This window comes from Rhizopus microsporus (genome assembly GCF_002708625.1).
Source record: "Rhizopus microsporus ATCC 52813 unplaced genomic scaffold scaffold_1, whole genome shotgun sequence".
Lineage (NCBI taxonomy): Eukaryota > Fungi > Mucoromycota > Mucoromycetes > Mucorales > Rhizopodaceae > Rhizopus > Rhizopus microsporus.
The window spans coordinates 1,427,074-1,451,969 of record NW_019671916.1 but is presented as its reverse complement, the minus strand read 5'-3'; the positions used below and the strand labels follow the sequence as shown (position 1 = coordinate 1,451,969).

Below are 24,896 nucleotides of genomic sequence, written 5' to 3'. Positions count from 1 at the left end.
TTCTAATAGAAAGCTGTTATCACATATCAACATGTTGCTATTGTCATCGTAATGACAATATTCTCCTTTTGGACACGGTTCCGAGAAATTGATAAATCGAAAACAGTAATTTGGGACGAGGTAAGATTATTGATATACCATAGAACTTACCATGCTAAATATTACACACACACAACAAGGCTCACTTTGGAAAGGTAAATCAGTCTGAATGCTTTTTTGGCCTTACTAAATGAATACATAGTTTGGCTCTTACTACCTAAGAAATGAGTTTTATTTCGATGTTCATCCACCTTTAGGAAAGATGCTCATTGGCCTTTCTGGTTACTTGGCCAATTACAATGGTTCATTTCCTTTTGAATCTGGTTCGACATATCCAGATGATATTGACGTTTGTACCATGCGTGTATTTAGTGCAGCGTGGGGTGCACTCCTCGTACCCTTAGCCTACGGTACTGCTCTCAATTTAGAATTATCTTTAAAAGCTTCTATTCTGGCTGCCTCCATGGCCTTGTTTGACAATGCCTTGTTGACCATCAGTCGATTTATCCTCTTGGACTCCATGCTGCTCTTTTTCACTGGCTTGTCTTTCTTTTGTCTTGCCGGATTTCGTATGCAGAGAGATCGGTAAGAATAAAAAGTATATGGATACCTAAAAAAAACCTTATAACCTTTTCAATACAGATCCTTCTCAACACATTGGTGGTTATGGTTGTTCGGCACAGGCTTATCTCTTGGCTGTGTCTTGAGGTAATATTTATATATATATATATATATATATATAAAAGGAGAAAGGGAGTGAAAGAGAGATGTTTAATTCTCAATATAGTGTCAAATGGATAGGCTTGTTTACAGTCGCTCTGGTTGGACTATACACAATTGAAGAACTTTGGGATATGTTGGGCGACATACAGATGCCAAAACTAACATACCTCGCTCACTGGACATCTCGTGCTCTCTGTTTAATTCTGGTACCTATTGCAATCTACGTCGCCAGTTTTGCTACTCATTTTTATATCCTTCGCAACAGTGGACCCAACGATAGTGTGATGAATACACTGTTTCAAGCAAGTCTGAATGGAAGCTTTTATCAGAAAAATCCGGTTCATATCGCATTTGGCTCCAACATCACCATCAAAAGCTTTGGATACGTCGGTGGCCTGTTGCATTCCCATGGGCACTATTATCCTGAGGGCTCGAGGCAACAACAAATTACATGCTACTCGTTCAAGGACTCCAATAATGTCTGGCAAGTGCGACCACCACGTTCTGTAGACGACGATGATGATTACGAAATGTTATGGACAGAGGATGATTCTTCTGTTCGATATGTTAAGAACGACGACATCATTCGACTTTTTCATCTAAACACACGGCGTAACCTCCATAGCCATCCGATCAATGCGCCCATCAATTATAAGCACTGGGAGGTAAGCGCGTACGGAGATGAAGAGGTTGGAGACGTGCAAGATAATTGGAAGATAGAGATGGTGAGAGACGTTAATGATAAAAGGACAGAAAATATCAGAGCACTGACCACAGTGTTTCGTCTACGACATGTCTTTCTTGAGTGTTATCTTGCTTCTCGCCACGAAGTCCTTCCCGATTGGGGATTTAAGCAGCAAGAAGTATATTGCGATAAGGAAAATAATCCTCGAGATAGTCGTACATGGTGGAGTGTTGAAGATCATCATAACAAGAAATGTAAGTTGAACAAAATGTTTAAATTGTTTATTAAAACAAAAATAGTGCCTCCTGCTCCAAAAAACGCTTATAAGCACAGTTTTCTACAAAGCTTTCTTCATTTAAATCTTGTCATGTGGTACACTAATAACGCTCTTGTTCCCGATCCTGACAAGGACGACATCTTGGCCTCTAACCCTAAAGAATGGCCCATGGTCTCTGTTGGTTTACGTATGTGTGGTTGGGACGATGACATGATCAAGTTTTATTTGATCGGTAATCCATCGGTCTGGTGGCTATCATTTGCATCGATTGTTGGGTTTTCTATCGCCATTATCAATTATACCGTTCGTCTGAAACGACAAGTCATTGATATGAGTCCAGGTAAAAGAAAAAATTTATATTTGAGGGGGAGTCAACTGAATGCATATAGCGAGATGGACCTACTTTACCTCAGTGGGCAAGCTCTTTTTCCTCGGCTGGTTTCTTCACTATATTCCCTTTTACATGATGGGTCGCGTGACCTATCTTCATCATTACTTCCCAGCACTTTACTTTAGTCTCTTCATGCCACCATTTCTAATGGATCATTTTTTGAGAAGCAAGTCGAAAAAATTTAAAACGTGCGCCTTTGGCATCGTCCTTGGCCTCATCGCGCTCAATTTCCTTCATTTTGCTCCGTTTTCCTTTGGAATGGAAGGCGACATCAAACAGTACGCGAGCCGTCAGTGGTTTAAGCACTGGAATCTGTTAGAGAACCCAATCTGATAATATAATAAATAATGAATGCTTTATTTATACGGAAACAGACGTATATCAGATGATTTCCCCTTGATAAATATTTACAAATGTTCTATAGAATGAAGCTCGAGGCATGTACAGGTATCCCGTGAGAAGATAAGGAACAACAAAGAGGTGGCAGGTTAGGATCATGATGAGGACAGCGTAAGCTCTTCCCAAGAATCCGTCCGACAAGGATAATCGATCACCGATACTGATAAAGACCGCTTGGCTCACAAAGAAAGAAAATTGAATGAAACATGCAGGTATGGGTGTACCTTGGAAATAAAGAGCAGGGCCTGTGGCAGCGTACAAAAAGTATTCATGCATCAGACCAGACATAACAAAGACAGAGAGAGCAGGTAACCAACGTGGAGGCTTACGGCCCAAGATGGGTATCATGACAAGCCGAATGGGTTGGTATCCAAGACGATAGAAGCACTCATTGTAGTATGTATGCCATCGTCTTGCCCAAAAGTCGCGCAGAGAGTAGGCACACCAAGGTCGATTGAAGGCAGGTGGCATGCTGATTGTTTGTTCGAGATAAACCTTAACAGCTCGAATTCCGCGGATACGCTTCAAGGCGGCTTTTGTCTTTGCAACATCTCTGGTATCAATTGTCTTGTTGCCTAGTTGCCATTTCTCTAGTATTGGAAGTGACTTGTACATGAGTGTAAACAGGATGTTAAATATGTCATAGGTTAGCTGTAGTTGCATTTGGACATAGACAAGGAACAGAATACATGTACATGTGCTAAGTGCAACGTTGCCAAAACTAAACTGTAATTCTGTTTCCGGTGCCGATAAGTTAAAGAACATACCAAGACAGTGGTATATCACGGCTGAGAACAGACGGACAGGTCTATCGAGATCAAGTTGCCGCAGAATGATCTCAACAAGGTCATAAACAATTTGATGCTTGATAGTTGAAAAAATAAATTGGACCAAGGGAAAGTTTATATACACGTGGCTGGGGTGATGATCGACCTTTACGTTTTCAGAGTATCTTACTTTTCTCCATTGAAGAATTGTCAAAGCAAAAGGACGTTGTCGTCGCTCCTCCATGGGCATTGAGAATAACCAGACACCCATTTTCATGGAAGTCCCCCACGACCAAACTGAAGTTGATATTAGGTAAACATAAGGTAGTTTACCGGCGTAGTAGATAGGCACTGATAAACCAATAAGCCATAATAAAAGTAAGCACAGTTCTTGAATTATGCTTCTTTTTTTAACAGGTATAGATACAAGCATAAATATGAAGCATGGCAACATAGTCGTTGCTATGTAACCAACTTTACTAATTGGATAATGTGGTAAATTGACCATAAAAGAAAAAAGAGTGGAAAAAAAAAAATAAAAAAAGGAGGACCCGATTTTATTTTAACTTCCCCTTTTAGATTCAGTTTGATAACGACTAAGAGAAGCATCTTTGTAATTTTTCACGGTAAACAGATATGTGCATATATTATTATTACTATAGATTTAGATCACCTCGTGTTGTACGCTGTTGTTGTTGTTGTTGTTGTAACATAAACATTGACAAAAACACTCCATAAAGGGGGAAGTGGAGTAACTAATTCAATCTCAGCCGAAGCCACCGGAATTTCGAAAATTTCAACGGGCCGGACCTTGTTGTCTATCGTTTTGGGGGGCCCATCTGTGGACATACAGAAACACAAGGGCAAGTATCATTCTAGTGATCCCTCCTCTCTCTTTGACAGATCATCAGCAACCATGGTCAAGTTCATCAAGGCTGGTAAAGTACGTAAATGGATGAATCAATGGATGAACATGAGGATTATAAAAAGAAAAAGAAAGGCTGACGATATCATTATAGGTTGTAGTTATTTTGCAAGGTCGTTATGCTGGCAAGAAAGCCGTCGTTGTTCGCAGTATGTAGTTCATTCTTTTTTTTTTGCTGGAATTGTAGACATGTGGCAGAAACAACAGTGATGCGCAACAGCAGCAGCAGTTTGAGATATGTACACATTATACAATAAATTGTATTAATTATGCATCCATTCAATATAAAGAAGCATATAATAATCATTAATACCGATGCAGCAATGTCAACGCAATTACAGCAAAAAGAAAGAAATAAATTAAGCATGAACAATAGATTAATCCTTTGTTTAGATCACGATGAAGGTACCAAGGAAAGACCCTATGGTTATGCTGTCGTTGCTGGTGTCGAACGCACTCCTCTCAAGGTCACCAAGAAGATGGGTCAAAAGAAGGTTGCTAAGCGCTCCAAGGTTAAGCCTTTCATCAAGATTGTCAACTACAACCACATGATGCCCACTCGGTAATTATATTTACTCTAAAGACAAAGCAATATCTAACCAAGATTGAATGATATATAGTTATGGTTTGGAATTGGAACAAATCAAGGGTACCATCGCTTCTGAAACCTTCAAGGAACCTTCTCAACGTGAAGACGCCAAGAAGCTCATCAAAAAGTTGTTTGAAGAACGCTACCAAACTGGAAAGAACAAGTGGTTCTTTAGCAAGCTTAGATTTTAATTTTTTTATTGTCAATTAAAAAGGACATTATAAAATACACTCTTTTCTCTCTTTTTTTTCTACTACTTTTTACAACATTTAATGAGACAAGAATTTTCTGCCCTTCATACGACGTCTATTGATGATATGTCTACCGTTCTTGGTGGCTAAGCGAGTTAAAAATCCATGTCTTCTCTTACGCACAAGCTGAGATGGTTGATATGTATTTCCACGGGTAACAAAACGCATTTGTGTTGTGAGTACATTTGACAGAGGACTATTTAAATTGTTTTTTAATGTTGATCTTTATAATAATTACTATTTTTTACTTTGAGAACATAGATTGTCCCATCAAAGTGGGTCGAACGGCATTAGTAAGAGAAGAGAATCGTAATGTAGCCGTAGTCAGCAATTGTCCAAACATGATTAAAGAAAATATTTTTATTTTCTCTTTCTCTCTTTTCTACCCCCTTGTCACTGCAGTCCGGAGTTACGCAGGAGGAAATTCCCTTTTTGAAGTCACAAATGCAATTGGTTAAAATACCTCATCTCCTATGCAAACAGATAATACTGAGAGGGCAACACTCTCTTCCCCATGTTCTTCTTTTCCATTTGGTCTCCAAGACTCATTTTTACTTATGCGCAGTGCTGCTAATGTTTGCTCTGGAAATTAAGATTTGTCTGTTTAATGAATAGTTTACATTGAGCTGTCATGATAATATAAACGATACTACTGAATTTCAATAAAGCTTTTTGTTAATCTTTATAGTATCTCAGTTAGAACAGCAAAAGGGTAATCATTAATGTAATTTAAAAGAAATCAATTGTGCTCTTTCACAAGAATACGATGATGACCTTACTTTTTTTTCTTTTTCGAAAATGCTTTCAGGGCTGCACGAGTATAAATTCTTTTGCTAAAATAAATAAAAAAAATATCCATATATCCAGTTTTTACGTCATAAGAGTAAAGTGTAAGTGTCGCTTCATATATCGACATCTTCATTTGCAGTTGAATGCATTACAGGATTAGAAAAGTATACTCATTTTGAGTACAAAAACTTATTGTTTCGATAACAAACAGATTATCAGTAACAAGATCCATGGGATCATCAACATGTCCAGCTCTGTATATTCATTTTGAATGTCTGTAAAAAGAACTACTCAGGGGCATCATTTTTGGGCGCAAACTCTATGTGGCTTACTTGGGAATTGTAGCACCAAAGTATCCAAGGAAATTTAACTTGTGCAATTACAAAACATGGCCGTCACAAAAGACAAAACTGGTTAGGAGTGTGCATTGTTTGTTTTTTTTTGTCTCTTTTTTTTATTTTATTATTATTTTTCATGAGCGCTGAAAGGACTCCACTATTATTTCCTGTAAATTCACAGACAGGAGGGTCTGTCGTTTCTTATACAGTCACTCAAAAGAACTGTAAAAACGTTACCTTGAAGGATCGTTCTGAGGCTCAATCGACAAAACGGAAATTATGGTTTGCTGTGGCCTTGGCTTGTGTATTCTTTGCTACTGAATTAGTCGCAGGTTATTTTGCAAACTCATTAGGCAAGTTTTTCTTTAGAGAGAATATGTTGTAATAATAATACTAACAATAACATATAGCCTTGATGTCGGATGCATTCCATCTCTTATCGGACGTAGCTAGTTTCATAGTTGCCTTGGTTGCTATTTATTTAGCCGAAAAACCACCAACGAAAAGTAAAGTAAAAGAAATATATGAGGCCCTAATAACTAAAAATTATCTAGGACATACATTTGGTTTCCATAGAGCCGAAGTTATCGCTGCACTCGTATCAGTCTTGACCATTTGGGTTCTTACTGCCTTTCTGGTAAATGAAGCGATTCAACGTATCAAATCACCTCAAGAGATTAATGCAAAACTGGTAATTCCGGCTTGTTTATAGTTTGTTTGAGAATATATCTAACTTACCAATAGATGTGTATTACTGCTACTATTGGTGTCTTTGTCAACATAATGTAAGGGGGGGAAAGTAAATCAATCATCTCCTGTAATTACTAAGTATCATTATCATAGTCTCGCTTACGTCTTAGGTGGACATCATGGTCATTCTCACGGACACTCTCACGACAATGATACCCATAGTCACGATGATGAAGAAGAAGCAAACCATAACGATATTTCTGCTCCCCACAGGGTATATTTATATTTATATATAAAAATGTATATATATATTCAATACCAATACTCTCCTTTATCATAGGAAACCAACATTAACCTCCGTGCTGCTGCTCTTCATGTCATTGGTGACTTATTAGCCTCAGTTGGTAAGAATAACAATTTGAAACATTTTCTCTTTGTTTAACGTAAACAAATAGGTGTTTTAATCTCATCCATCATTCTTATCTTTAAGCCTGACTATACTATTGTGGATCCCTTATGTACCTTCTTATTCTCTATCCTTGTCTTGTACACCACTTATCATCTCGTCAAAGATTCACTTGCCGTTCTCATGGAAGGTGTCCCTGGTAATATTCACCCAGATTTAATAGAAAAATCACTATTAGGAGTCCCTGGCGTGATTGCAGTTCACGATTTGCACGTGTGGACATTATCACCTGGAAAATATTCACTCACAGCACATATCAAAGTCGACCATACAGCTGACATTAGTTATGATGAAGTATTATCCAAGGGACAACACATTGTCTGTGATGTCTATGGCGTACACCACTCAACACTTCAAATAGAATCTGATAAGACTGCATTTACAAGTCATTGTACTCCTGAAATATGTGCTCCTAGAACTCAGTAAAGAAAAGAACTGTAACCCTATACACACATACACACATATACACATTATACTTGTTCCGCATTTTTTTTTTTTCTCTTTCTTAAAATAACAATGCTATGTTGGATATCATTATAGTATAAAATATTTATAAAATATACTTAAACAAAGTCTTCTATTCTATCCTCGGCAGGAAGTTGATGACTCTTGGCTAATTTTTTGCTTACTTTTTCAGCCTTTTTCCATACACGCAGCAGGTTCTCTCCTGCTAATCCGATCAATTCCTCATCGGTCCATCCACGGCGAGCCAACTCTGCAATCAGGTTGGGATATTTGCTTACGTCTTCCAATCCTACTGGCACCTTTTCAACGCCATTATAATCTGCACCTAAGCCAACACGATGTTTGCCAGCAATGGAAGCAATATGCTCGACATGATTGGCAACATCGGCGACGGTGACTTCCTTGGTAGGATCACATTGCACAAAATTGTTGTAAAAATTGACCATGACCACTCCGTCTGTTTCATCCAAACGCTTGAGCACACTATCAGGTACATTTCGTTCAAGGGGGCAGATTGCATCACTAGATGAGTGGGAGAACAGGACAGGTGCTTCAGTGACATCGAGAACGGCGTGCATGGTAGCATGGGCAACATGAGAGATATCGACCATCATGCCAATACGATTCATTTCCAAAACGATCTTTTTGCCAAACTCGGTTAACCCGAGTCCCTTGGTGAATGAAGGTGGTTGTGGATCACAGCAAGCTTCTGCCCAGGCAGTGTGACAGTTGTGTGTCAACTACGACCTTATTACTTTTACTTAAACACGCACCTTAAATCGACTTACCGTCATATATCTCACACCAAGATCATAGAATAAACGAAGAGCAGCCAAGGAGTTATCAATCATCTGTCCACCTTCGATACCCATCATAGATGCAATACGTCCCTTCTTGAATGCCTTTCTGAATTCCTTTGTGCTCGTCGCCAGCTGAAATGTTTCTGGATAAAGATTGATCATGCGCTTTGTTACATCAATAGATTCCATGGCTTTCAGTACTTGGTTGGATGAAGTATCTTCACAATCATAATAGATGCTCCAGAACACACCAGATACTTGACCCTCTCTAAGTCTTGAAATATCTGTGTGTCCCCAGTTGAGGTGTGTGAGGTTCATGTTGTTGATCTTGCCGTTATACACGAATGCCAGTTCCCTTTTTGTTTTTTTCAATTAATATGTAATCAATTCAAAAGGAGGGAAACTTACATGGGCAAATCATTATGAGTGTCAATCAGTGGGGAATGTTCAAGTATTTTATGAACTCTCTTTAAGGGATCTTTTGTCTTTTGAACATTAAGGAATGGCTGCTGATCAGCAATGACCTGAAAGGAGGAGGCCAAAACCAGCGTAAATATAGCAAAAAGGGACGTTTGAACCATGCAGGGGAAAAGTAAAGAGAAAAAGAAAGAGAAAAAAAAAGAAAAAGAAAAATGGTTTGCTTATTAATCTTTATTTGTAAATCTTTTTGATATCTTCCTGGTAAGCTTTCATAATGTCTTTTCGTTTGATTTTACTACTCGTCGTCATGAAGCCATCCGTCCAGTCCTTGTCTCGAGTGACAAGGATATCCCTGACCACTTCAACTCGATTGCATCCAGAGGAAGTAGCAGTTTGTTGTAATTCTTTTAGAAGCTTATCTTTGTCCACATTGTTATCAGCTGGTTCCACAATACCAATGATGTAGGACTTGTCACTATCTGCGACTAAACAGATGTTTTTAATAGATGAACAGTTACGGTACTTGGACTCGAGGTTCTCTAGAGCGACATATTCGCCGTGAGATAATTTGACGAGGTTTTTGACGCGATCTGATATAGCAAATGTGCCATCAGGGTTTAGCTTAGCAATATCGCCTGTCTTGAACCAACCATCGGGTGTCATGGCCTCCTTAGTGATATCGGGTCGTTTATAATAACCTCTCATCAACGAAGGACCACGTAACCAGAGCTCACCGATCTTATCTTCAGCCTTATAATCTGTATCGGGCACATCCACAAATCGGAATTCGATCGAAGGAGAAGGAGGACCGATGATACCAGTGGTCATACCAAGGCTTGGAAGTGTCACTGCTGCCAAACCACAGCATTCGGTTAACCTATAAAAATTGTTAGTCATATAATTCCCCTGATATGTCCTATTTGTTCTTTACCCATAGCCTTGTAACATGAAACAAAGAGTAGATGTAATAAATTTTTGTGTCTCAAATGAAACAGGTGCTCCTCCCGATAGACAGTATTTTAAATGTCCTCCTGTCACATCTCTAATCTGACGGAATAGTATAGCATCATATGTATCGGTAATCACATTAGATTGGCCAAAAAGCTTGAGTAATTGCCACTTTGCCTCAATAGCCGCTGTATGAAGAATAACGTTAGAAGAAAAAGAAGAATAGTTTTTTTTTTTTTTTTTTTCTTACCATAAAACGCCTTCCTTACTGTCCAATGCTGTTTGTCTAGCTTACTTTCAACACCTTTTCGAATCTTTTCCCATACAGCAGGGACACCTGCCATGATTGTCGGCTTGAGCGCCTCCAAGTCACCTTTACCTTTACCCTGACCATCCCGCCCAGAGACCGAATCGTTCATTAAGGTACGCATACCGCCGTAGCCGATAGGGATGCCCATGCAGATCATGATAAACTCAACAAGGAACTCAAGCACATGAGCCAAAGGTAGGAACCCGATATACCTGTGCTCATCCTTGGATAAAAAGTCAATGACCAAATACTCGGCTGCTCCCATGGCTGCAATAATATTACTGTGGGTCAATTCGACGCCCTTGGGAGCACCTGTAGAACCGGAGGTATACATGATCAACGCAAGATCGTCTGGTTTTGGATGTTCTTTGATGTGGACACTAGGCGACGCTTGAGCAAGGATGTCTTTGTAGGTCGAAATCTTGATATCATCGGATGATTGCCTCTTGAACTTTTTGATTTCTTCTGGTGCTTCGAATTCTTCACCAGCATAAATGACAAGCTTGGGTTGTTCTTGTTTATCAAGGTCTTTATAGGCCTTGTTTAATGTTCCACAAAGCGAAGTCTACAAAATCAAAAGTTAGCTTTTGACAATGAATGTCATTTGTGATGTTACCTCTGTAAAGATTCCCTTTGCTCCCGTCTCTTTGATGATGTGACTCACAGCATCGGGTGGCATGGAATCATATGCGGTGGTAATCACTATGCCTAGAGACAGACAGGCAAGGGCTGTCAACATCCACTCGGCTCTATAATAAATATTAGCCCCGATTATGTTACATATATGTCATGCATATTGATTTTACCTTGTTTTGGAATAGAGTAGAACAATATCACCACGCTTGAATCCGTTGTTCTGTAGAGCAGAAGCTATCTTTTGAACATGCTCATCAGCTTCCTGGTAGGTCATCCACTTGTAATCTTCAAGTTCAAAAAAGGTCCATTTCTTAGGATTTTTATCCTGGTCATCCGAGGACTTTTCTTTTGTATAAATCTACATGTATAGAAATTATAGTTTGAGCATTTTATCGTCAATACTTTTAAAAAACGCTTACATTGATCAATGGACGATAACCGAACGCATGCTTATCTTTTCTTGATTTCACAGTTTCTGTCCAAACTCTTCCGATAATACATTCACTTTCCTTTAGTTTTGGTAAAAGAGGTGTACGCACAAATCCATGTTCGGCGTGTCGACTGCGATAGATGTGTTGATCTGAATTAATGAGAACAGTAGGGTTTTGAGTGGATTGTAGAAAGAGGCTTTTGATGTAATTCATATTAATGAACTAAGAGAAAAAGAAAAAAAAAGGCGATTGTGTCATAGTTGTCTTGGACATTTATACCAAATATGGTGCGTTACACAAGGGTTTGCAGAAGCTTTAAATTCTAGCTTTATTAGGAGGGGGATAATAAATATTAAAAGAAAAGGCTATGAAAAGATGTAGAATACACGAAAGAAAAGGCTAGAGTGTGGCTAAGCTCTAAAGAACCTTTTACCAAGGTTCAACATATTTTTTAGTCCACTCGTATTCTCGTCTTGGTCTTCATGTGCTTGGTCTTCAAAGTAACTAAAAGGATGATGGTCGGATACAAATGGGGTATTATCAGCCAAAGAAGGAATATGAAGTTCGTCACCAGTTGAATATCTTCTTGAATTTTCGTATTCTTCCAATGCCTCGGAGGCTATGACGGAGTCGATATCGGATACTGACCTACTATATGAAGCTTTTATTTAAGCAGGTGCAATATAGTATTTATATTTATTTACTTTTGTTCTTCTTGTGGGTTCAGTGTGTGTAGTGTTGTTCTGTCCGCTTCTTCTTCTTCTTTTTGACCCATGTTTTGTTTTATAAATGACAGTTTATCTGTCAGGTCATTCAATTGGTCATGTAATATCGTCTGAATCGTCGAATTTTCAGGTTGAAGGTTGGATGAGTTGGATAGATCAGGCATTGTCCTTGGAGCATAAAATTCTTTAGATGTTTGCATCTCTTGTACGATAGGGCCCTGTATCTGATTATAATATATATCTTCTCCGTATTGATCCATGTTCTTTATATTTGTATATGTGCAATGGACTGTTTAACAAGCAAAAACAACTAAAAAAAGAATGTAAGGTTACCTTGCTATGCCTATTATAGGCTAAATGAGCAATTTGATCATCTGCTAGAAATTCAGCATCCTCGATACCTTCTTGAATGTCGTATCCATGGATATCGCCATCCTCTAGATCGGTTTCCATCACAACCGGTCGTTCCTGACGTTGTTGTCTCTTTTTCTTTTTTGCTGTCTTTTTCTTGCTGGTTCCAAACGGATTTCTGGTCACAAACTGAGGCAAGTCGTTCTGGCTGAGCACAGACTCAAATTCCCAGTCTCTGGGGTTATTTAAGTAGTTCTGTAGTGCTTCTCCTCGATAAAGAGTATGGTCATTGTAGTAAATGGGTTCGATTAGTGGATCGTCGTCGTCAAGTCGAATGGCTTGTTTCTGGAAACAGCAACAGAATTGTGAAACTGAAGGTAAATAATTTCTCCAAGTCAGGTCAAATGCATGTGGCTCGTCGTCAATGTGTGAAGATGAGCTTTGCTCTAGACAAGATAAAACCATATAGAAATAAAGAAAAAGGGAAAAAAAAGAGAATTGGTTGTTGTGTGTGGGACGAAATTCTTGTAAAAAAAATTAGATAATCACATGTAATCTATCGCATGTATTGTTTCCCTTCACTTCTTTCTTTCTCTCCGCTTAACAAAGACTTTATTATGACTAGTAAAGCAAATGGCTGCATGAGCAGCTGAAAAAAAAAAACCAAATATTTTATACAATAAGCTTTAGTTTAGGAAAAAAGGGGAAAATTCATTTTATTTGGCTTATCCATTGACGTTTTTATCAGGACTTGTTTTTGTGCATAATTGTTTTTTTTTTCGTTTTTTCGTTTTCATCTTTTTTTTTTTCGCTTTCTTTTGTTCACGAATGAATACCTGTTCTTTCTGTAAGAGATGAAAAAGGAAAGAGTGATTATATATAATTGATGTGAGTGTATAAATAGCTCAAGGCAGAAATACAACGGCACGAGCTATGGAAGAAATAATGCATATCCTTCGATGGGACAAGCCATTCAGATCAAGTGTTCTATTCTTGTCTCTCATGAGCATTATATATTTGGTGCAGTCTTATTCTATTGTTCAGATCATCTTGTGTACGCTCACTTTGACTACGGTCATTAACTTTGTTTACGTATATGCTGTCAAATTTTTTCAGAAAATATCAAGTAATACATCATTTAAGCACCCCTTTGTGTAAGTACACCCTACTTTTCATACTCATTCGCTGATATATTTATTCTAGATGTATTCTGGATAACGAAAATCGACCTATATTAAACAAGGAGCGTATCCTGTACTATGTTTCATCTTCAGTGGACCTGGCAGATGCTGTGATAAGAGTCGTGACCAAGATCATACTTGTTGAGAATCCCAAAAAGAGCGCTTTGGTAAACAATAAAATAAGACTCGTCTTGGCATTAACCTTACATAATATAGTGGCTGATTATATTTTTAACAAGTTGGAAAGTGTCAGGACAAATCTCAACCTTTGCTATTCTCAAAGGAATCATAATTTCTGCCTTCATCACGCCTTGTCTTTATGCAAGCAATCAGAAGCTCGTCAATGCGCGTATTCAACAGTTACAGGGAATTATAAACACAGACATTAAGATTGCACAAGAATATGCTACTGAAAAAGTAAAAGAAGTGAAGCACACCTGTACAAAAAAAGCAGGCTCCAAGCAAGAATAAAAATGCTCTCCTTGTGTACCATGACATACCCTTGACACCCTCTATTTTGTTGCCATGGTGATATTAAATAGTAGTGGCTGTAATCAGTCTAAGATTTCTTTTTTTTTTTTATGATCAATTTTTTATTATGAATCACATTGTGTTTTATTGTTTTAAAAATGTAAAGGTTATTATAGTAATAAATTACTTGATGCTACACAAGAACGAGGAGCAAACAATACAGCAACGTCAAAGCAATCAGTCGAAAATTTTTTTTCTTTCTCTTTTTCTTTTTTATTCTTGTTCATTATGACTTCAACTGATAAATTGCCTGATTTTTCAAAGTTTACATTAGAAGACTTTAATCTCAATAGAGGATCACCTGATATAACTCCTGCGCCTCACAGACTACGTGAAGCCAGACGATCCTTTTTGCTCTACTTGGAACCAGCCCCTGACTCATGTTTACATACATCATTTGTTACGTTTCAAGAAAAGACACTTGTTCGATATGGCCCCAATCAGGCTCACAACACGCCACCTCATATATCCATTTTGCCTCGAATACTGATTCAAAGACAGGAAACAGCAGATGTCAAGAGAAAATGGCAGACCGTTCAGGATTTGATAGATTGCATTGACCAGCAAATTCGCTCTCTTCAATTGACTGTGCCTGATTTTGCTGGTTACCAAATACTAGATAAACCCACTCGATCTCTCATCATGAACGTCAAAGTGCATAACGATTATTACACTCTGGTAGAATCAGTTGAATTAGCCATTGGGCCTGCTTGTGCAGTACTAGAAACCCATCTTTTGGACAAAATACATCTCGCTTATAATGTACTAAAGTCACTTTCAAAAGCTGATTTAAAGAAAATGAAGCAAGTGGCAGAGTCTACAATCGATATCTATGATTGGGTCAAATCGGGTGGATCATGGAGATTGACATTGTATGAAGTCATGATCGAAAGTCAAGTCGTAGGTGTTCAGCATCAGTTGAAAGAAGTTCGTTCATGGCCAGTCCAGCCACGTCCACCACAGCAATTTGCTGATCTGTTGCCTGTATCCGTTCGAATCAAGTTACCTTGGCTAAATTATTCTGCTAAAAAGCAAACTCATTCTTCCATCGATCATAGTTCAGGCATATCAAGTAAATCAGCCACATCTTCAAATAATAAAGGACTGCATACCCTATAATCTCTCTCTCGTTTTTAATATAGTTGGTTTTTAATGCAATAAAAAAGGAGATGTTGTGGTTTATAAATTCTTGATACAAGAACATAATAATGCATATATCATCTAGTCCCTTAAGCCTCTGCGGACTCCATTTTTGCATCTTCATCTACCCCACGAATGTATAAGACATTGTTACATCTATTGATATTGTAAGCTAATTTTTTCTTTATTCTTAATGTTGACTTTTTACCTAATCAGCACTTCACCGAGGGTTCCAACAGAAACACCATTTTGAAATTCTTCTGTGTTTGCGAGCTAAATTGTGTCAAAATACGCGTCAAGCATTTTTTTCTTTTTCTTTACCTGTAAGTTCATGTAATTGTCTACAGATACAAGATAGCCTTGATATTCACCACCCCACTTTAATTTGACAGAAACAGGTTTACCAGTGAGATCACTTAAGAATGGCTTGGGATTAACAGGAACAAACTAGATAATTGTTAATCTATTGTTATACAACTGAGAAAAGAGATGATCACTTACAGACATGGCGGAATGCTGAATTAAAAGAAACAAGAAAAAATGTTTTTAACGCACATTCACCACAAGTACACGAAAAAATATCAGGTTCAATCGCCGTTATTTTTATCAAGATGACGCATGGAAAAATATTCAAGAGGCGATGCGAGAGAAAGCTTTTTTTGATGCTGACCATTACTTGTAAATACTTTACGTATAAAAATTAAAGCTATTACTGATTCATGATAGATCATTGAAGAATAGTCTATTATACAGTGTTGAATCCTTTCTTAAATAATATTGATTAGATGTTTGTGTTACCCAGCATACTTGAAATGCAGCTAGTTACTCTTTAGCTGCAAGTGCATTCAATCAGATGATATTATTTGCTACCATGATGTTAAATATCTTCACTAGTATTTACTAGATGCTAATAGACAAAGTAAGTTTCACTCTAAAGGATAAAAGGGCATGGAGTGAAGCAAACTTAAAAAACATGAAACGCTAAACTTTAAGCACAGATCACCTCTAATTGGCTCATTATCAAAAATAAGTAGAGAGAAAAGGACGATGAGCCTTATCTCTTTTTTTCCTCCTCTTAAATCAGACTCATTTGGATCTGGATCTTCATTTTAGAAATAAGAATTAAACGCCTTACAGCACTTATAATTTACTCCTATTATTGTTTTTACTTTATATTTTCTGCGAGATAACACAAGCTTTCTCCACAAACTTCAATAACTGCAGCCATGCTAAAGGCACCAAAATCGAAATGCAGGCAATGTTTTAAGCGCATTCATTCCACAAGAAATAAAACAGGGGTCTGTCAAGGTTGTAGGAGAATATCAGCGGAGAAACAGCAAGCTTTAGGTACGCATGGTCAAACTGTTAGTCAAAGAAAAAGGTCGCATCATTTTGTACATTCTGTGAGCTGTCAACCATTCAGCTTGGAGGTATTTAATGGTGATAAACGTATAAAGTTTTCAACCACATCTGCTTTGATGATAAACGACTCTGCCCTTAGTCTTAGTTCTTTGATTGATTTCCAAAATAACATCACGTCTGGTATTTTTAACAGAAAAATTTCTTTCTCATCAAATGATAAGATCGAACCAGCATTAAAAGACAGTGTTTGCATCACTACCAAGCTCGAGTTTTGCTATTTACACTGCACATCTGCACAGCATTTTCACAATTAGTGACGTAAGCATTTCAATTTGCACTAGACAAACCACACCCACACAACACTATGTACAACACTGAAATAAAAGAGGTATATATTGATGAGTATGTAATAATTTCTTTCTTATTTTGAGAGAGGATTCGTTATTTATTTTATAAGAAAACAGGATTATTGCATGAATTCATCACAGCCAATGAGAATTGGGCATGACGTGTTTATAAGAGAAACACATTTTGTGGTCACTTTTCTTTTGTTTCTCTTTTTTTTCAAGTAGTATTTTACGACAAGTTGGAGGTTTTATAAGGTAAATACGATAGATATGCTGTTTGCTGTGTAAATTGAATTGCTTACGTCAATAATTGGGAAAATGATGTGCAGGTGTGCAGTGCAAATAGCAAAACCCTAGCTTCCTTCTGCAATGATAGTAGTGGATCAGTCAGTGAAATCGCCAATAAACTAAGCAGTTCGATTTCCACAGCAAATAATATGATTGCAAAAAATGTCAAGAATTTATTACAGTTATACAAGTAGCTAGGCATATTTCAGGAAAATTGTATAATACCCCCATTCTATCATCATACTCACATGGCTACATCTTGTGCGATACCTATGGTATAGGGCTTGAACTATATTTCTTTAGGTTGGTTGAGGTGGATGGTTGCACTTGAAAGCCTTCCTTTGTCATCACGATGTAGTAGATATTTCTATATTGAATATGGTCTACATCAGATCGTGGTCGTGCCATTGTTGCAGTGTAGAGTAGAATGATAGTCTTTTATTGTAAATGTTTCAACGAAATAGCTTCATTGTCGAAATAATTGCTGCGTATATATTGAACTACGATATCAATATCCCATATTTTTAACTTGTGTTCTGCTGGGATCTTGACTTGCTAGTTTCTTTTTGAACTAAAAAAGCCTTGTATCAAAGGCTGTAGAGCTAAAAGTTCTTCGTTTGGATAGATATGTTTGAATAATGAAGCAGTGGTTAATCTTATAGTATTCAAGTGCTGAGCGCCAAAATGTTGGTTATTAATGAGGAATGCTAAAGCGTTCTGAAAACTGTATTCTTCAAAATCGATCTTGTGTTCCTGGCACCAAGTAACCCAAAGACTCCACCCATTATCATAAGCTTTCTTGGTTCCTAATCTCTGTGCTCTATCTACTCTTTTTGGAGCGGCTGTTGTAATATATGGCGATTAAAAGAAATTAGCCGTCATATGAACGTTACGTTTGTTATGAAAAGGGCGTGATTGTATACGACGATATGTATTCAAATGTATCTTCATATGTGAATTTATGATAAATACAATATCAACACATGCTTGATGAAATGTAAAAAAATTGACCAAGTTTGTGAACATTGCGCTTAATGACTTTTTACTCCTTTTCTTTAATCATGCAAAAAGAGGAAAACAGAAGAATCAAAAGCAAGCACTACTAAATTAAGGTGCTCTTGAGATAAGTTTATATATAATCCTATAGTAGCACAGTGCGCTACCTTTTCCTTTCTACATCACATTGCATGAAAATAAAAATAATAAAAATATAATATATAACATCAGTACGGACATGGCGAGTAATTCTTGTTTAATAAAACATTCCAATTGATGTAGATTCGTCAAATGTGACAGACTTTTGATTTGAAGAAAGCGACTTATTGAAGTAACGCCCATCCTTTAAAGTATATGCAACCTTTACAATTCTTTTTTGAAAGATTGCACTTCTTCAACGCATGTTTTACCTATTGGATAACATTAGTAGGCAAGTATAAATAATATGTTCAGAAAGGGATACCGTGTCTTTCAAACCTCATCGTCATATGAGACTTGTTCTCGCGTATTTTGGTCAGCCATTGTCAGATCATGTATCACACTAATTATTGAGGAATCCTGTAGTACATCTTATTTATACCCAAATGCTATCTGAGTGCTATTAGGTGACCACTCATGGCAAAACAACATTATTATTTATTCATTTTTAAAAGTGAAATTGGCACAAATCTATTTACTACAGGCAACAAAGACTGTTTATATATTCCAGTTTGCCCCTGTTTTTCTTACTTTAAAGTGTGTGTTTGACAAAAATAAAATCCAAGACCGTATAAGCCCGGTAGGTAGCAGTTGTACAAGTGAAACCAAGAAAAGGTAAGCTTCTGTTACAAAGGCTTGTAACATTGTCTATGTTTAAATGAGAACTCGTTCTCATAAGCACTAGATAACCTAAATAAAAGAATAATACTTCATCTCTTGCATTATATACTCATATTTGAACTGATATAAGTGTCGGAGACAAACCATGATGCAGATACAGCCTTCGTGTTTAAATGTATTTGACTATCTCGATAAGAATTTTGTAACCTTTTCTTGGTACGTCTTTGAGTGAACAAAGCAACACTGGTGCAACATGTATAAATGATGAGTGGTTTAAAAAGAATGACCTCATTGATAAACGTATTTTTGAAAATGTCTTTTACTTTGAAGGATCCTTTCCTAACAGAGGCATGTTTTGATAATATGTGTCGCCGTTCATAATGTCTGTACTTGCCCCTGCCTCTCTTTTTTCTCTTATCGATACCATCAGAATCGTTTTTTTAAAATGATGTATGCTCAGACATTTGATGCAGTTCCAATATATTAGTGATGCTTTAATATGACACCTGTCATTTTCCAGTCATCATTTCGTTTTGATTAATCAGATAAACCCTACAACGAAGCCCCTGTTTCTAATCCTGTGTTTATATAAAATATTGCCCTCTGGACCCGTATCGATGCAAAAAATTGTCTTTGGACCCGTCTTTTTTTCATTGTTGGTGAATTAAAAGCATCATGTATCATCAATCCTATTTTAAGAACACGCGCAGCTGTCAGCTGGCCACCGTACATAACAGGTTGACTACGTAAGCTATGGTAAAGGACGCCCTTTGTATCAGATTTTATTTTTAGACTCTGTACGTTTCGCAACTTTTGAAAATAACTTTTTTTTTTCACTTACAAAAGCTGAGCAAAGCTCTGAATCACAAAAATTTGTGTAACCTTGTTCTAAAAATACATTAGGTTAGATGCATAGAAAAAGTATATAAATGCCAAGGAAAAAAGCGTATCTTTTTCTTTTTTTTTTTTGTCTTATTAATACACACGCAACAGAAAAGGATGTGGTCTTCTATTAATTATAATACTTCTTTTGAAATGATAAATCATCAGTTGAATGATCTTAATTTTGTAAATACTACTTCTGACAATAATGCCTACCATCAAGACTACATACCTCCTTTGATTGCTCCCTTGGTTCCAAGTATGCCTCAGAACCCATTGCCACAAGTCAATCGTGCAAGTCAAAGATTAAGTTTGGAAATTCAGCCTTGCATTTCAGTTACGGAACCAACACCTATCACTGGTCCTTCCTTGGATGCTGTTGACCAATTCATAGCACAACATAGCGCAGATATGATCATAGAACAACAGCAACAACAACAACCACAGATTCAACCTCAAAACTTTCTTGAAGGGCTTCTTGGTAATCCAGGACAACAAGAAGCAGAATGGTTAAGTTGGACACCTAACATCATGCTTTCTCCTGCCACTTCTGTAAATACCTTGGATGATTTTGATGTCAGCTCATTTCATTCTCTTGATTTATTAAACCAAGTTGTGATACCATCATCACCTTCCTTTGAAGACCACTTGACTGTAAAAAGCATGACAACTTCAACCAAAAAGAATCGTAGATTATCAGAACCACCTACTCCTACTCGCAACTTTGCCTCTGAATCTAATTCATCAGTACGCAGAACTCAAAGTGAAAAGAGATCACGATCCAATTCAGCAAGTCATGGTAGTTTTCCTTGTCTTCATCCTGGATGTGGCAAAGTATTCAATCGCCCATATAATCTGACATCCCATATGCGTACTCATACCTCAGAAAAACCTTACGCTTGCAGTCAATGTGGTCGAAAATTTGCTCGTCAACATGATCGTAATAGACATGAAAAGCTGCATTGGGGAATTAAACCTTTTGCTTGTCAAATCTGTAATAAAGCATTTGCTCGTATGGACGCATTGAATCGACATCTTCGTGTAGAAAATGGATGTGGAAGTCATATGATCAAAATCGAACAACATCAACAAGCTCTATAGAAGATTTAAACTACATATATATTATGTATATGTTTTGCTGATGTGTGTGTATATTTGTATATTTTATCCCCCCTCCATCACTACTATTTATTGCTATTTTATATCTTTGTAAATAAATATCTACACATATTAATATATATTTTATGAATCAACAATAGCTTCCATCAATTCCCTACATTTAGCTAATGTCTTTTTATCTTCATGCATACTGGATGCGGGTATCTAGAAAAGGTGTTTTTGTATATTGCATAATTTAAATAGAGCAAGTCTTACCTCAAGTTCATTTAGTTCTACTATAAAATCAGATAGTAATCGTTTTTCATGATCAATTGCTTCATCTTTGCTTATTTTTCGATCTATATCGTCTAGCACCTCTGTCACTTTTGAAATATACTGTGACACAGTACGCTCTTTAGCCTCTTCCTCTTGGCGTTTATTCTTCATATACTCTTCTTTCTTCTCTATCGCTTCATGACCCATCTCTAATTCTTTCTATAGATAGTTATGAGATATACAGGAAATAGAAGCAAGATAGGACTTACCTTTGCAATTTGCTGAACCTTTGCAAAACGATTATCCATATTATACAACAATTGTTTATATTGTAAATAGTATGCATAAAGGCATCCTAGTTGTATTGTAGAGTCCTCATGATCTGCTACTGCCGAATTTTTGGTAGTTGCAGACAGGGCAGATCCTTCTCTATGACTTGTCTTTAGTCGTTTTTCTTCAGGATGATCAGGCATAGGCGCCCTTCGTTTGTCAACATGCTTTCTTGAAGCTGATTCTGTTGTTCTCAAATATCCTGCCATCTGTTGATGTGAAGATCTCAGAGAAGATAAACTCTCTACATTGTATTACGCGTTTGGTTATTCAACGAATCTCTTTTTTATTTACACAAATACAAACCTCTAGCGTGCCTATCAAGATGTCAGTTAACCATTCCCTTTTTTTAATTCTTTTATTTACTTTTTTTCTTTTCTTTCAATCTCTGCTGCTCTTTCTTTTACACTCACGCTACTTTCTCTTGTATCTATCAAGTTATCGTCGTCCATAACGGAAAAAAAAGAGTAGAATCATGCTCCGCACGAAACTTTTTTACATACAAATTCGACGGGAACACACCCTAGTCACACTCTCCCTTTTCTTTTTCCCCCTTCCCTTTTCAGCTTTGACAGTTTTTTTTTCGAGGGAAATGATGAATAGAGCCATTTCTACAAGATTGCCATTGACTAGCTTTAGTAAGCAATGCTCAAGTAAGAAGAATAAAAGCCTTTGTATACCATATAAATACTAATCTTTTTTGTTTGTTTGTCAGTGCGCCTTGCTTCCACCGCTACTACTACCAAAAAGATCGTTTTACATAATCACCCCTCTACTTCTCTTGCAAGCTTCAACAATAAATTAGCCAAGCTTGTTCGAATGCGTAAAGGCAATGCCAGGAATGTTTTGAGTAAGGTGCTCGAAATCACGAATGAGATCAAGGCTCAAAATCTTTCCTATGATTTAAATACCTACAATGCTCTTTTGGCAGCCTATGCTAGAGCTCATGATAAATCAAAGATTGATAAAACAATCAATCAAATGGAAAAAGAGGGTATCAAGCCTACGACAGATAGTTATAATCTTATTTTGGAGGTAAAAAGGAGAAGAAATAAGACAAGGGGAGGTGGCTGACTTTTATCATCTTAGGCATATGCTAACCATAGAGATGTCGAAGTACAACTTGATTGGAAGAAGGAGATGGAACAAAAGGGAATCGAATTTAATAATATCTCATATTATCATTTGTTAAGAGGACAGCGTAATTACAGACTTGCCTTGGAAACATTTAACGAAATGAAACAACGTGGATTAACCCCTACTTTATCTTCATACACTTTGTTGATTCAAAACTGTCCTACAGAGCAGTCAAAGAAGGCATTTGAGTTATTGAAGGAAGTAGAAGAAAGTGGGATGCCTATTGCAAGTGAGCCATCCTTGTACTTTCATATGATGCGTCTTGCAGCAAGTACATATGAGGTAAATATAGAGAGTAAAGAAGAATATATAGAAAAATAACCTTTTTTTTTTTTTTAAGCTGGATGTTACCAGTTACTGCTGGAAGAAGGCAGTGAACGAACTGTCCTTACGCCCTGACGAGGGTACCTGTATTGGTGTACTTAACGTAGCAGCCAGGAAGGGTGATACATCTCTAGCTACTGATGTCATTCGTCAATTGAGTAAAAATGGATACCCTTACAAGGAACACTACTTTACACCACTCATGGAAGCATTTGTTGTAAAGGACGACTTGAAGAGTGCATTCAACGTCTTGGATATCATGCGTATCTCTGGAGTTCCACCCACAATGAAATCTGTTTATAATCTCCGCAAGAGACTGAGTACTAGTACGGCAATGATTGACAAGGCATACTTTACACTAGAAGAGATGAAAAAGGAAAAGAAGCCTATAGACATTGTTGCCTTCAACGTGGTGGTGGCTGCTTGTGCCGATGCTGGTGATGTCGTGCGTACGATCGGAACTTACCGTGAAGCGGCCAAACTTGGGATAACACCTGACATTGATACATACAACGCAATCTTGGATGTCTGTATTAATGGACGAGTAGAGGATATGGATAACGTGGTGATCACAGAAATGAAGAATGCCAATGTTACTCCTAACGTAGACACATATGTAAAGATGATTGAAATTTGTTCTCGTCGAAAGGACTTTGAGCAAGCATTCCAATATCTTGAACAAATGAAGGATTACAACACACTTCCTCCTGAAAGATGCTATTTTACCTTGGCATATAATTTGTCAAACAGAAATGATCCTAGATATCATCTTGTGTTGGAAGAGATGGAAACCCTTGGCTACGATGCCACCAAGGTTAAACGATTCATGACTAAAGACTCAGAGGAAAGACAGAATAGAGAGGGAAGATACAACAAAGAGGGAAGATATATCAGAGAGAGTAAATAGAATAAAATACATATGTAATTATGCATAGACTTTTAGAATTGACCAATCAAGATAAATCTTGTGAACAAAGTTTACATTAGCTCCTAAAACAGGCTCTTTTTTTATTTTGGTTTTGTTCTTTCTTTTATGCAACACATAACTCATCTTTGCTTTTTATTATTTTTTATCTTGCAATTTTCATCTTTTATGGCACAAAAGCTATTATATGAGCCTGATGCTCCAGACTATAAAGCAGGTAGCACTAGTCAGTCATTATTTGACAAGCTTGCTCCCGATCCATCTTTATCTACCTTTATGGACGTCTTGACTCAAGTGGATGATATCTTCAACATGATCAATCATACCGACAGCGATAGTAATCAAGTGTTCACCGTCTTTTGTCCAGTGAATACTGCTTTCAGAAATGAGCTTGACATCTATACCCGTAATCACCTTCAAGACTTTTTACGCAATCATATTGTACCTAATAGTAAAGTGGACCCTGACATGCTAGCTAAAACGGACGAATTGAATACTTTACTTGAAGGACAAACCATAACTGTGAAGCATCACTTCTTTTCTCAAAAGACTGTACTCAATGATCATGCTCTTGTTGACACAAGTCACGCTGTAGAAGCCATCAATGGAATTGCCTATAAAATCGATCATTTGTTACGACCTACAGTTGCCAAGATTCAATAAACTTGACTTTTCTTAATTTCAAATGATGTACAGTAAATATGAGCTCTAAACAGTTTTATTTCGATTGTCTCTCTCTCTCTCTTTTTTTTATTTGTGTAGTCTTCTCCTTTACCGCCAGTAATTCAAGCTGATCTACTGCAAATACAAAATGTAGAAAAACCTATTTATAAACGAACCTTGGC

General features: G+C 37.2%; 16 protein-coding genes across 16 annotated transcripts; 9 read left to right on the top strand and 7 right to left on the bottom strand.

Moving 5' to 3' along the window:
• Nucleotides 1-45: 45 nt before the first annotated feature.
• Nucleotides 46-2,448, top strand: RHIMIDRAFT_221723 (PMT-domain-containing protein; the record flags this gene model as incomplete). The annotated part of the gene is made up of 7 exons (XM_023607442.1): nt 46-120; nt 180-194; nt 242-624; nt 682-747; nt 827-1,701; nt 1,747-2,064; nt 2,114-2,448. The coding sequence occupies exons 1-7, from the start codon at nt 52-54 to the stop codon at nt 2,446-2,448; spliced, it is 2,061 nt and encodes a 686-aa protein (XP_023471203.1). The 5' UTR covers nt 46-51.
• A 48-nt stretch (nt 2,449-2,496) lies between these two features.
• Nucleotides 2,497-3,558, bottom strand: RHIMIDRAFT_232922 (uncharacterized protein; the record flags this gene model as incomplete). The annotated part of the gene is made up of 1 exon (XM_023607841.1): nt 2,497-3,558. The coding sequence occupies one exon, from the start codon at nt 3,556-3,558 to the stop codon at nt 2,497-2,499; it is 1,062 nt and encodes a 353-aa protein (XP_023471202.1).
• A 205-nt stretch (nt 3,559-3,763) lies between these two features.
• Nucleotides 3,764-4,986, top strand: RHIMIDRAFT_307379 (uncharacterized protein; the record flags this gene model as incomplete). The annotated part of the gene is made up of 5 exons (XM_023614523.1): nt 3,764-3,776; nt 3,861-4,224; nt 4,301-4,355; nt 4,600-4,768; nt 4,827-4,986. Exons 2-5 carry the CDS (start codon nt 4,198-4,200, stop codon nt 4,984-4,986), a joined length of 411 nt encoding a protein of 136 aa, XP_023471201.1. The 5' UTR covers nt 3,764-3,776; nt 3,861-4,197.
• On the bottom strand, nt 4,878-5,558 carry RHIMIDRAFT_221717 (uncharacterized protein). Its single transcript, XM_023607441.1, has 2 exons — nt 5,295-5,558; nt 4,878-5,242 (listed from the first exon to the last, which is right to left on the bottom strand). Exons 1-2 carry the CDS (start codon nt 5,387-5,389, stop codon nt 5,065-5,067), a joined length of 273 nt encoding a protein of 90 aa, XP_023471200.1. The 5' UTR covers nt 5,390-5,558; the 3' UTR covers nt 4,878-5,064.
• A 583-nt stretch (nt 5,559-6,141) lies between these two features.
• RHIMIDRAFT_8196 (cation efflux protein) lies at nt 6,142-7,824 on the top strand. Its single transcript, XM_023615742.1, has 7 exons — nt 6,142-6,526; nt 6,584-6,679; nt 6,728-6,864; nt 6,918-6,958; nt 7,017-7,137; nt 7,204-7,267; nt 7,319-7,824. Exons 1-7 carry the CDS (start codon nt 6,310-6,312, stop codon nt 7,753-7,755), a joined length of 1,113 nt encoding a protein of 370 aa, XP_023471199.1. The 5' UTR covers nt 6,142-6,309; the 3' UTR covers nt 7,756-7,824.
• A 68-nt stretch (nt 7,825-7,892) lies between these two features.
• RHIMIDRAFT_195758 (renal dipeptidase complexed with Cilastatin) lies at nt 7,893-9,175 on the bottom strand (the record flags this gene model as incomplete). Its single annotated transcript, XM_023606068.1, has 3 exons — nt 7,893-8,534; nt 8,583-8,949; nt 9,003-9,175. The coding sequence occupies 3 exons, from the start codon at nt 9,173-9,175 to the stop codon at nt 7,893-7,895; spliced, it is 1,182 nt and encodes a 393-aa protein (XP_023471198.1).
• Nucleotides 9,176-9,206: 31 nt separating this feature from the next.
• RHIMIDRAFT_8201 (acetyl-CoA synthetase-like protein) lies at nt 9,207-11,552 on the bottom strand (the record flags this gene model as incomplete). The annotated part of the gene is made up of 6 exons (XM_023615745.1): nt 9,207-9,891; nt 9,946-10,150; nt 10,213-10,837; nt 10,889-11,021; nt 11,079-11,266; nt 11,328-11,552. The coding sequence occupies 6 exons, from the start codon at nt 11,550-11,552 to the stop codon at nt 9,246-9,248; spliced, it is 2,022 nt and encodes a 673-aa protein (XP_023471197.1). The 3' UTR covers nt 9,207-9,245.
• A 197-nt stretch (nt 11,553-11,749) lies between these two features.
• On the bottom strand, nt 11,750-12,880 carry RHIMIDRAFT_243551 (uncharacterized protein; the record flags this gene model as incomplete). The annotated part of the gene is made up of 3 exons (XM_023609958.1): nt 11,750-11,990; nt 12,044-12,327; nt 12,398-12,880. 3 exons carry the CDS (start codon nt 12,878-12,880, stop codon nt 11,750-11,752), a joined length of 1,008 nt encoding a protein of 335 aa, XP_023471196.1.
• A 480-nt stretch (nt 12,881-13,360) lies between these two features.
• RHIMIDRAFT_243550 (uncharacterized protein) lies at nt 13,361-14,067 on the top strand (the record flags this gene model as incomplete). Its single annotated transcript, XM_023609957.1, has 3 exons — nt 13,361-13,569; nt 13,619-13,763; nt 13,813-14,067. The coding sequence occupies 3 exons, from the start codon at nt 13,361-13,363 to the stop codon at nt 14,065-14,067; spliced, it is 609 nt and encodes a 202-aa protein (XP_023471195.1).
• A 288-nt stretch (nt 14,068-14,355) lies between these two features.
• Nucleotides 14,356-15,246, top strand: RHIMIDRAFT_243549 (uncharacterized protein; the record flags this gene model as incomplete). Its single annotated transcript, XM_023609956.1, has 1 exon — nt 14,356-15,246. One exon carries the CDS (start codon nt 14,356-14,358, stop codon nt 15,244-15,246), a length of 891 nt encoding a protein of 296 aa, XP_023471194.1.
• A 110-nt stretch (nt 15,247-15,356) lies between these two features.
• Nucleotides 15,357-15,774, bottom strand: RHIMIDRAFT_232914 (putative small nuclear ribonucleoprotein F; the record flags this gene model as incomplete). The annotated part of the gene is made up of 4 exons (XM_023607840.1): nt 15,357-15,423; nt 15,476-15,540; nt 15,589-15,714; nt 15,769-15,774. The coding sequence occupies 4 exons, from the start codon at nt 15,772-15,774 to the stop codon at nt 15,357-15,359; spliced, it is 264 nt and encodes an 87-aa protein (XP_023471193.1).
• Nucleotides 15,775-16,341: 567 nt separating this feature from the next.
• On the top strand, nt 16,342-17,109 carry RHIMIDRAFT_8162 (uncharacterized protein). The gene has a single exon (XM_023615737.1). It carries the CDS (start codon nt 16,494-16,496, stop codon nt 16,941-16,943), a length of 450 nt encoding a protein of 149 aa, XP_023471192.1. The 5' UTR covers nt 16,342-16,493; the 3' UTR covers nt 16,944-17,109.
• A 3,515-nt stretch (nt 17,110-20,624) lies between these two features.
• RHIMIDRAFT_195347 (uncharacterized protein) lies at nt 20,625-21,062 on the top strand (the record flags this gene model as incomplete). The annotated part of the gene is made up of 1 exon (XM_023606031.1): nt 20,625-21,062. The coding sequence occupies one exon, from the start codon at nt 20,625-20,627 to the stop codon at nt 21,060-21,062; it is 438 nt and encodes a 145-aa protein (XP_023471191.1).
• A 141-nt stretch (nt 21,063-21,203) lies between these two features.
• Nucleotides 21,204-22,117, bottom strand: RHIMIDRAFT_232912 (uncharacterized protein; the record flags this gene model as incomplete). Its single annotated transcript, XM_023607839.1, has 5 exons — nt 21,204-21,284; nt 21,336-21,554; nt 21,605-21,909; nt 21,972-21,982; nt 22,032-22,117. 5 exons carry the CDS (start codon nt 22,115-22,117, stop codon nt 21,204-21,206), a joined length of 702 nt encoding a protein of 233 aa, XP_023471190.1.
• A 143-nt stretch (nt 22,118-22,260) lies between these two features.
• On the top strand, nt 22,261-24,033 carry RHIMIDRAFT_232911 (uncharacterized protein; the record flags this gene model as incomplete). Its single annotated transcript, XM_023607838.1, has 4 exons — nt 22,261-22,318; nt 22,381-22,700; nt 22,755-23,084; nt 23,143-24,033. 4 exons carry the CDS (start codon nt 22,261-22,263, stop codon nt 24,031-24,033), a joined length of 1,599 nt encoding a protein of 532 aa, XP_023471189.1.
• A 117-nt stretch (nt 24,034-24,150) lies between these two features.
• On the top strand, nt 24,151-24,784 carry RHIMIDRAFT_254056 (uncharacterized protein). Its single transcript, XM_023611071.1, has one exon. It carries the CDS (start codon nt 24,220-24,222, stop codon nt 24,712-24,714), a length of 495 nt encoding a protein of 164 aa, XP_023471188.1. The 5' UTR covers nt 24,151-24,219; the 3' UTR covers nt 24,715-24,784.
• Nucleotides 24,785-24,896: the final 112 nt, after the last annotated feature.